Raw genomic sequence first — 11088 nt, 5'->3', positions numbered from 1 at the left:
TGACGTGGACAAGAGAAAGGTAGGTGGTCAAGAAGTCAACATAGTCGCCGTATGTAGAAGCGGCGTTCTGCAGTATACATAATCGGTTATCACTGAGATGTGTCACCGCCAAGATGAGTCATCGCCCAAGAGAAGGACATCGCCTAAGCAAGACATCGCCCAAGCGAGATGTCGTCCAAGTAAGACATCGCCCGAAGAGTCAACCCGCGTGACAGAAGCATTTCGCAGAGAAGAGGGCCCACACGATGGAATAACCCTAAGTTGGGTGGCGGCGCTGTGGGACCCTCCACACAGAATAAACGATCAAGTCAAAGGGGCACGTGACAATGCCCACGTGCTCATTAAAGATCTCCAAGGAAGGCTGCATGCATGACACGTGATTAATTAGGGCACCCACAAAGTATGATGGCGCCAGAGATACGGCGCTCAAGTTAGAACCCAAGCGGCCACAAGGTTATTCATGGCAATCCAGATAAGGGAAGTCCACGTGCCAGATACGCTCAGATCCTAGGAATAGCGGCGCAAGGACCTTCTCCAAGGAACCCTAGATAAGAGCAGCAGCGCAAAGCTAAACCCTAGTTTCCACCTATATAAAGGGCACTAAGAGCCCTAGTAAGAGACAGTTTTACAAGCTTTAACCTAATTCTCATAGTTACACAGAGCACTAAACCCTAGTTGTTCTTGACGGCGCACCCACTGTGAGCACAAGGCAATTGGGGCAACACCATTCTAGTTCACAGTTTTTAGTCACTCAGTACAGTTATTTCTGACCACCCTCAGAGCATTCTTTACGGTGTTCCGATACTGGGGTGCGTCACCTTTTAATGTTTCTCGCTAGCTGACTTGATCGTCGGAGTGCAAACGGTCGCGAGGGCGCCTATTTGTTCACTTCTTTCAGGTACTCACAGACGGAGCAAAACGAAGGTGCCCTAGCTCGCGAGGATAAGCCACGCGCGAAGACGATCCCGGTCAACCGGCGGGAACATTTGGCGTCCACCGTCGGGTCCGATATAAAACATCAGTCCTACCACACAAGTTTTTCAGTTCCAGTTGCAGTTTCCAACCTAGTTCTAGCCCTCAAATCGCAGATAGTCAAGGGGGGCTTCCAGAAACAACGAACATGAGACCCGCACGCACTAGGAGCGAAGAGATGATCATACAACAAATCGTGGAGAAGCCCTCCAATCAGTGAATGAAGAAGCCAAGGATGACCAGTTAAGGCCATTCCTTGAGCGTGGAATGTGGCAAACCTCAAGTTGTATTTCAGCTAAGATATTCGTGCTTAATGCTTTCTCTTTGAACAATGTGTGATAAATCTGTTCTTGGAAGATGATGCATTTAACTTTGTTGATTTATCTGAATTGGCACATGATAAGTTGACCTAGCTCGGTATAAGTACGAGCATAGGCGCTCTGTGGAATTGATCTGTTTGTTGATTTGTTTAAGCACAACACAGGTAAAGTCAACCTAGCTCGGTGTCAGTGCAACCACTCGAGTATAGGCGCCCCGTGAGTAAATGGTTACCTAGTGCCAGGTAAGACAGGGGCATGAGTACCATGCAGGAGAGCCCGTCAGCTCGACCCAAGGGTGCGGGGGAGGTCATCGGTGATTGGGCACAAGAGGTGAGTCGTGAGCTCAACTCAGATGTTGGTCAGCCCAGAAAAGGTAACAAAGATAAAGAGATATTTTATTTGTTGTGATATTATTCTGGAGATAAAAGATAAAGAGATATATTGTTTGTTGTGATATTATTCTGGAGATAAAAGATAAATAAATATTTTATCTGTTGTGATATTATATTTGTTATGATATTATTATGAAGATAAAAGATAATGGAATATTTTATCTGTTGCGATATTAGTCCAAAGATAAAAGATAAAGAGATATTTTATTTGTTGTGATATTATTTTGGAGATAAAAGATAAAGAGATATTTTGTTTGTTGTGATATTATTTTGGAGATAAAAGATAAAGAGATATTTTGTTTGTTGTGATATTATTTTGGAGATAAAAGATAAAGAGATATTTTGTTTGCTGTGATATTATTTTGGAGATAAAAGATAAAGAGATATTTTGTTTGCTGTGATATTATTCTGGAGATAAAAGATAAAGAGATATTTTATTTGTTGTGATATTATTATGGAGATAAAAGATAAAGAGATATTTTGTTTGTTGTGATATTATTCTGGAGATAAAAGATAAATAAATATTTTATCTGTTGTGATGTTATTCCCAAAGATAAATGATTATTATTTTTATCATGTTATTCTGAAGATGACGTGAACGATTAATTATCATTTAAATTTGTTGTGATATTGTTATCATGATCATGATCTCTAACAGTAGAGAAGTTATTCTTGTTGCTGGTCATAGAGCATAGTAGTGAAAAAGTACATGTCTAGGAAAGTTCTGGCGAGGAAAGACTTGGTATTTAAGCATGTCCGTTGGTGACCCACCTCTCTTTCCTGGGAACATACCTGGTGTACTAGTTCACGATCTACAACATGGAAAAAAGATCAACTTTGACAAATTTTGCTGAACTCGTGTGTCGAGAATGAAAAATTATTATGTCCTACCGTAGCTCGACGGTAAAGGGCAGTACAACGTCAAACTTTTACACCATGCAGGGTCATAGAAGTGTTGGACGACGAAGCCTGTCGGTGAAAAGTCAAGCCACCAGGACAACTCCTCTAACAGGTACATTGCGACTCATGTGCACTGACCCTTGGCTCAGAGACAATCTGGACATGGGCACCCTTAATCGCAGCTCGCCACCGTTGTGGTTCGAGCCTTTGAACAGGTCCGTAGCGACTCTCAAGTTGCCGCTCGCCACCGTTTTGGTTTGCCCCTTTTTCTTTGCAGGTGAGAGGTTTCTTGATCAAGGAAATACGATTCTCAGACGGAGATAGAAGGGCTAAAGTCTACCGTTGGAGTTAACCAACGAGAAGAGGCCTCAACCAGTCGAGGAGTGGCTTGAGAAGAAGATCAACGGCAAGATGTTTAAGCTGGGAAAAACTTTAGACGGCGAGACACAAGACCAGATCGCCAAGGTAATAATTAGAAGTAGTTTCAGTTAAAGCAGTTTTTCAAGGGGCACTCTTTAAGAAGTAGTTTCAGTTAAAACAGTTTTATCAAAGTTTCCAAGTTATTTAAGTTCGCATGCTTATCGCTTTAAGTTTTCAGAAAAAAGACCTTATCGCTTTTATGAGATTTAAGGCAACAGTTTAAAGATTATGGCATGCATTCAGTTTTTAAGTCCTCATCGCCACCTGGCGATCGCAGGCACGAGCATAAAGTTTTCAAGTCCTCATCGCCATCTGGCGATTGGAGGCACAAGCACAAAGTTTTAAACCCTCATCGCCACCTGGCAATTGGAGGTGAAAGTTAAGTTTTAAGTCCTACTCGCCTAGAACGAGTATAGGTGAGAACAAAATAAAAAGTCCTACTCGCCTAGAGCGAGTATAGGCGAGAACAGATTAAAGGTCCTACTCGCCTAGAACGAGCGTAGGCGAGAACAGATCAGAAGTCCTACTCGCCAAGAACGAGTTTAGGCGAGAACAGATTAAGAAGTCCTACTCGCCAAGAACGAGTATAGGCGAGAACAGAATAAAAAGTCCTACTCGCCTAGAGCGAGTATAGGCGAGAACAGATTAAAGGTCTTACTCGCCTAGAACGAGCGTAGGCGAGAACAGATCAGAAGTCCTACTCGCCAAGAACGAGTTTTGGCGAGAACAGATTGAGAAGTCCTACTCGCCAAGAACGAGTATAGGCGAGAGTTCAGAGCAAGATGATAGGTATGTCCAGTATGAGTTAAAATCCGGGCGCCTAGTCCTTGAGCAGGGGTTAAGGGATTCCTTCGGGACGCCCCCTCCTCAAGTATGAATAGCTAGCCCCGGTACCAGAGAAAGTCCTCCTCACCCTCGAGTGAGTTCAGGCGAGATGAGATTAAAAGTCCTCAGTGCATCCAGGGAAAAGGTAGCCCCTGGGCAAGTTGAGGCACCAGAGAAAGTCCTCCTCACCCTCGAGTGAGTTCAGGCAAGATGAGATTAAAAGTCCTCAGTGCATCCAGGGAAAAGGTAGCCCCTGGGCAAGTTGAGGCACCAGAGAAAGTCCTCCTCACCCTCGAGTGAGTTCAGGCAAGATGAGATTAAAAGTCCTCAGTGCATCCAAGGAAAAGGTAGCCCCTGGGCAAGTTGAGGCACAAGAAAAAGTCCTTCTCACCCTCGAGTGAGTTCGGGCAAGAAAAGATTAAAAAAGTCTTACTCGCCACGAGCGGGTGCAGGCGAGATGAGATTAAAAAGACCTACTCGCCGTGAGCGAGAATAGGCGAGAAGAGATTAAAAAGGACCTACTCGCCGTGAGCGAGAATAGGCAGGAAGAGATTGAAAGTCCTCCTCGCCTAGAGCGGGTGCAGGCCAGAACAGATACAAGACCTCTTTGCGAGAGCGAATTGAGGCAAGATTGCAAGTCCGCAGCACATCCAGGAGAAGAGGAGAGGTAACCCCTGGGCAAGTTGAGACTCCAGAGAAAGTCCTTCTCACCCTAGAGTGAGTCCAGGTGTGGTGCAAAGGACGAAAGAAGTTACAGGATGGCTGAGGTAGGTTCGTAAAAGACACCTCACTACTCAGATCAAGTTGTTTCAGATTAAAGGCTCAGGGAAGGCAGAGGGGGGTCCGTTAAAGGCAGCTCTCCTCCCATAATGAGCAGAATTGATAGCTCAAGATATGAGGCCGCTCCCCAGAGGACGCCTTGGCAGATAAAAAGGAAAATAGCATCCAAAGAAGCCCACGACTTTGTGATTGAAGCTCGAAAAAAGAAGTACACGACGAGAACTAAGTTAGCAGAGTTTGAGGCGATGACATAGAAGTGCGCATGTCACTTGGCAGATCAGGCGAGCTAGATTTCAGATACTAAGACTGACCCACGCCTACTGCCCAGTAAGTGATTTTGCGTTAAATGTTATGTTATAAACTAATAGTTTGTCCAGTTAAGTTGATTTTCACAGAGCTAAGCACCAGTTGGCGCTAAGTCGATTTCTTTAAAGCAAGAGTTAGTCAGTTATATCAGATGATTACACAGCAAATAAAAGCGAAACCATGCGCACATTTATTGAAGAAGAAAATGGAACAGTGAACTTCTTAGTCTTTTTGCTGAAAACAAGTTATCAGCTCAAGACTGGGGGGCTTGTGTACCGACCAGGTCATCGGGTGTGATGACGTGGACAAGAGAAAGGTAGGTGGTCAAGAAGTCAACATAGTCGCCGTATGTAGAAGCAGCGTTCTGCAGTATACATAATCAGTTATCGCCGAGATGTGTCACCGCCAAGATGAGTCATCGCCCAAGAGAAGGACATCGCCTAAGCAAGACGTCGCCCAAGTAAGACATTGCCCGAAGAGTCAACCCGCGTGACAGAAGCATTTCGCAGAGAAGAGGGCCCACACGATGGAATAACCCTAAGTTGGGTGGCGGCGCTGTGAGACCCTCCGCACAGAATAAACGATCAAGTCAAAGGGGCACGTGACAATGCCCACGTGCTCATTAAAGATCTCCAAGGAAGGCTGCATGCATGACACGTGATTAATTAGGGCACCCACAAAGTATGATGGCGCGAGAGATACGGCGCTCAAGTTAGAACCCAAGCGGCCACAAGGTTATTCATGGCACTGCAGATAAGGGAAGTCCACGTGCCAGATACGCTCAGATCCTAGGAATAGCAGCGCAAGGACCTTCTCCAAGGAACCCTAGATAAGAGCAGCAGCGCAAAGCTAAACCCTAGTTTCCACCTATATAAAGGACACTAAGAGCCCTAGTAAGAGACAGTTTTACAAGCTTTAACCTAATTCTCATAGTTACACAGAGCACTAAACCCTAGTTGTTCTTGACGGCGCACCCACTGTGAGCACAAGGCAATTGGGGCAACACCATTCTAGTTCACAGTTTTTAGTCACTCAGTACAGTTATTTCTGACCACCCTCAGAGCATTCTTTACGGTGTTCCGATACTGGGGTGCGTCACCTTTTAATGTTTCTCGCTAGCTGACTTGATCGTCGGAGTGCAAACGGCTGCGAGGGCGCCCATTTGTTCACTTCTTTCAGGTACTCACAGACGGAGCAAAACGAAGGTGCCCTAGCTCGCGAGGACAAGCCACGCGCGAAGACGATCCTTGTCAACCGGCGGGAACACAATAAAATATTAAAATAATATGTAAAAGAGATAAAAAAACAACTATTTTTTAATTTTTGGGCTTCACTTTATGAGTAAAAGAAATATAATCTTGAAATGAGTTTACTGATATTTATGTGAATATAAAATATGAAAATACATAACATTTTAATGGTCTATCATTTTATAACAAAGAGTTCAACTGTGAGACACATCGAACTTCGAGAAAATAAACGATGAAAAAATGTATACAATCTAGGTTCTTAACTATTTTTATATTATTTACTAATTAAAAGTGATTTTTTACGTTTATTTTTCATAATAAATATTTAGCTTAAAAATACCAATCAATTTCTTAAATAAAACATTAATTATGATTAGAAAATATTTAAAGAAATTAATTTTGCTCCTTTAGGAAAAGACAAAAAGGATAGTGATGCTAACACCATTTGGTATGAAAGTGCAATCTTGAAAGCAGCACCACAACTGTGGATTCCAACTAAGTGCATTAATAACAATATTTTAATACTGTCTTTTATCACAATCAACGAAATGAATGAGACGTTATTATAAACAAATAACTAATATTGTCTTCAAATTTGGAAAAAAATAATCAAATAAAATTAAAATAACTTTAAAAATATAGCATTTAAAAAAATTAGAATAATTGTTGTTCATTGTGCTTGTGTTTTAGCTACCGAAAACAAACAACAAATAAGTGATTTATTGTTTTTTCCGCTAGTTATTTGTTCTTCTCCTGAAGCAAGTGTATTCTAAACTTCAATGTTGGAACATCTTCTCATTGGAGTACCCATTAAAAAGTTAACGCGCATAATTTTAAGCATCCAACCCAAATTAGGTTATAAAGGTTATAATGCTTTCACACTTACATTCTTCTCTTACATCCAATTTATAACTTTATAAGTTATTATCTTATTATAATATTTTATTATTATTTTAATATAATATTTTATTCAACTTACAACTTTATAAATTATTATTTTATTATGAAAAGCTTTTGTTTAAGTGAATGCAACTAGAAATATTGGGAGTGTCAAACAATGTTTTTCCATTAGCCATATTCAAGTCTTATTGGACATAGAGGCACCGGGTTTAGTCCTTCGGCTACTTTGTAGTTGGCAATTACTTTCCGTAATGCCTTTCAATAAAAGGGAGTGCACATAAAAATACTGAAATCCCATTTCGGAATCTTTTTTGGATTTATATTTTTGGAATAATTTTCTGAATTTCTTTTTTGAATACATTTTCAAATTTTATTTTCTGAAATTTTTTCCATAATATTTTTTTATATTTCAGAATTGTTTTTTCAGAATGAGATTTTAATTTTCAAATTATATTTTGAAATTTTATCTCTGAAACACTATAATCTATTCCAGATTTGATTTTCTGGAGTATACTTTTTAGATTTTGGATTTTCTAAAGGGCTTTTTGGAAATTTAAGTACATAGGGTGCAAGTTCAAAAGAGTAGGTGTAAGAAGAATTTTCCTTTGTAGGTTTGGTTCCCTAAATGGGTCAACAGCCCATTCTATGCGTGAAAGTCCAATTTATAACAAGCTGAATAACAAGACAAAGCAAAATTTAAATGACAATTGGTTTGTGCACCATATAACTGCACCCAATTCCAATGGAAAAGACGAAAATTTTCTTAATATATTATTTTTTGTATTAAGGATTTTCTTATTCAGAATGGGTTTTTGATTTTTTTTTCCAGATTTTTATTTCCAGAACATAAAAAATTTTCTAGATCTATTTTTTCGGAATGTATTATTTTCTATTTTGGATTTTTATTTCCAGAATGAAGAGTATTTTTGAAATTTTAAAATTGTATTGGGAAATATTAGATGTAGAAAGAATTTGTCAATTTAAATTGTCTCTGTTTTGTTATTCATAGATTTAACTGTTTGGCAAGTTCTTCCTACTGAATTTTTTTTTATCAGCAATAAAATAAATTAAATTAAATTGAATACTTCAGGGGTATCCCAACCCGTATACATCAACCACATTGTTACTTCTCCAAAAAGCTTAGAGAAAACACCCAATATGTAGCTTAACCTACAAAAACTCACCCAAAAAAGACTGAAACACACAAAAACTGCAAAGAACTGAAAAAGAACTGAAAAAACTGAAACTGAATAATAACAACACTTAGTTGGCACCTAATCCCAGGGGCAAAGGCCATAAGATAGAACAAGGAATAGCAAGCAAAAGTACACCAATCATGACGAGAGAACTAAACCAGTTTTGGTAGGACCCAAAAAGAAAAACAGCAACCGTGCCAGGAATTTTTCTACGTCACTTTAAGGCCAACAGAAACTCCTCCAGCATTCTAGCAGTAATCACACCTATCCCTTGGCTTCCATAATCGCTAAACCAACTTAGGCTTCCCCTGCATCCAAGTACCTAACCCACGCCAATACCCTACTGTTCATTCCTTTCACCTTAATACCGTGACATCTTCGTATTTGTGCCTTCAATCTTCTCTCATATCCAGCACTTTATGCTGGTCCAAGGATTAATGCAGGTTTTGTTATAAAGTGAACTTGGCTAGCAACATGGCAAGCTGTCAAAGCTTGGTCACCAGTAAACAATCACTGGTTAACACAATACTTCACTTGGTGAGCTCCTGAAACAGTTGGTCAGTGTATGTGCCTAAGTCTTTAATGGCAGCATTATACAGGTGCACCTTTGGCACGGATTGTGGCAGCCACCAATTTAGCAGCTAGGTTGCCTAACAACTCCTTATACTAGCATTACCAATACCCTACATACTCAACGGGCTTACAGTAAACTCTGCACCAATCTATATTCTCATCTCTGCAGCACTTTACTGAAAAGACTACCAAAATCAGTGTTCTAATGCTCTAAACTCATAATAGACCTCTTCAAAATTCCTACCGCCACCCATTATTACTATTCTGAACGTGTTGTGTAGGTGCTCCTGCTAAATAACTGGACAAGCCCAACACCAGCTGCATAGTAGGATTGGAACTTGCCTCACTTAGTATTGCATTGGACCAAGCAGATTCTAACCCTTCTTTGACATATTCCAAGGCAAACCCTCCATTTCAACTCTTGGTAAGCCACACTATGATTGTTATTTATACTCAGTAGGAAGAAACCTCTACTGGCATAAGAATTCACTGCCATTCTAACCCTTGTAACTGATAACTTTTCCACTACTTTAACCCACTGCCACTGCTTTTCCAACCCTGAATCTACCTTCTCCGTGATCCTTTTGCTAACATAGAAGCCTTCATTAGATATTGTATTGTGTAACACCTGTATCCCTTAAATCCCTTTGTATCAACAAACCGGAAACCAGAAACCAATAACACGAAGCAGCATGACACCTTTGCAGCATGAAGAAATGATATATCAGCTAACAACAGTAAGGCACTGGATGAGATTCAAAAGCCAATCGGAAAAAGCATATGAGAATCCAGGTGCCTTGTGTTTTAACCACAGCCACGACAGTAACTGAGCATTTTGGAAAGCTTCATCTACATCGGGGACCCCTCCTTTAAAGACAACTTGGTTTCGTTGCTCCCACATACATCTAATAATTGCTGCCCATAAACCTCTCCACACCTGATTTTGCGCACTTGATAAGTGGATTAAGTAAAAAATTTCCAAGTGATTCCTGATGTATTTGTTGTGGACCCCCAAAATACCAATCCAGCGATAACAGCGGGACCAAACACGTTGTGCATGTTCGCATTCAAGGAAGAGATGTTGAGATGATTCCTCAAACAATCTGCACATAACACATAAAGGTGAGTCCACGGAAACTCCTCTTCTTATGAGATTGTCAGTGGTTGGGAGTTTGTCAAGAAGGACTCTCCAGGCAGTGATAAGTACTTTGGGCATGGCTTTTAGCTGCCATAGAATCCCAAAAACATTATCCTCTGCTCCAATGGTTTGATGATGGCACAAGGTGGAGTATGCTGATTTAACTTGAGCATCCTGGCGTATGATACCTGTTGTCAAGCTTGATAATAGCTCTTCTTCCATGTTCACCTCCCATACAAATCTTTCTCTTCTCCAGTTTAACCGCCACCGCCATATATCACCCTCCCATCTTCCAACCTCTCCCACCGTTTTACCTTGATCTAATGACATAGCGTATAGTCTAGGATATAAATTTTTGAGGCAAACATTTTGAAGCCACACGTCCTCCCAGAATCTAGCTATGCCCCCATCCCCTACTTTCCACTCAACAACTTTATGGAACCATCCCTCTTGATCACTCTCGCCACATACTTTGATTAGATCCCTCCACCACCACGATTGATATTTCAGCCCTAGTTGTCGACCTCCTGTTCCTGCGACATATTTTGATTTAAGTATGTCTTTCCATTTCCCTTCCTCTTTACTCATAAACCGCCATTTCCACTTTGCCAATAGAGCAGTATTAAAACTTCTGATCTCTTTGATCCCTAACCCACCAAGAAATCATTTTGTTCTCTCTTCCCAACGCCCAGAGAAATCTTCTTTGTATACTCTTTATCCTGTTGCATACTGCTACTGGGGCTTTAAAAATGGATAAATAGAAAAGTGGTGTGGTAGTGAATACCGATTTTAGCAGACATATTCTACCTACCATAGATAGAAATCTTCCTTTCCAGGAACTAAGTCTAGCTTCTAATTTTGTCACAACCAGCTCCCAGAATTGCTTTTTCCTCGGATTACCACTAACTTCTACCCCCAAGTATTGGAATGGTAGTCTCAATGTGTGGCAGTTGAGCGTCTTCGCATAGATATTCAGGGTGAAGCTGTCAACCCTTATACCAACCAACTTTGATTTATGGAAATTAACTTTCAAGCCTGATACTATTTCATACCATCGCAGGATGGCCTTAATAGCGAAGATATTGTTGAAAGAGTCCTCACACAAAAAAAGTGTGT

At 40.6% G+C, this 11088-nt stretch overlaps 1 protein-coding gene across 1 annotated transcript; it reads right to left on the bottom strand.

The window, feature by feature from the left end:
* Positions 1–9558: 9558 nt before the first annotated feature.
* On the bottom strand, positions 9559–10560 carry LOC150025546 (uncharacterized). Its single transcript, XM_090294091.1, has one exon. The coding sequence runs from the start codon at positions 10558–10560 to the stop codon at positions 9559–9561; it is 1002 nt and encodes a 333-aa protein (XP_090150217.1).
* Between the last annotated feature and the right edge of the window lie 528 nt (positions 10561–11088).

The sequence above is a fragment of the Phaseolus vulgaris genome, chromosome 8 (assembly GCF_051622355.1).
Source record: "Phaseolus vulgaris cultivar YP4 chromosome 8, ASM5162235v1, whole genome shotgun sequence".
NCBI lineage: Eukaryota > Viridiplantae > Streptophyta > Magnoliopsida > Fabales > Fabaceae > Phaseolus > Phaseolus vulgaris.
Note: the sequence above shows the minus strand (reverse complement) of the source record. Positions and strands in the feature narration are given on the sequence as shown.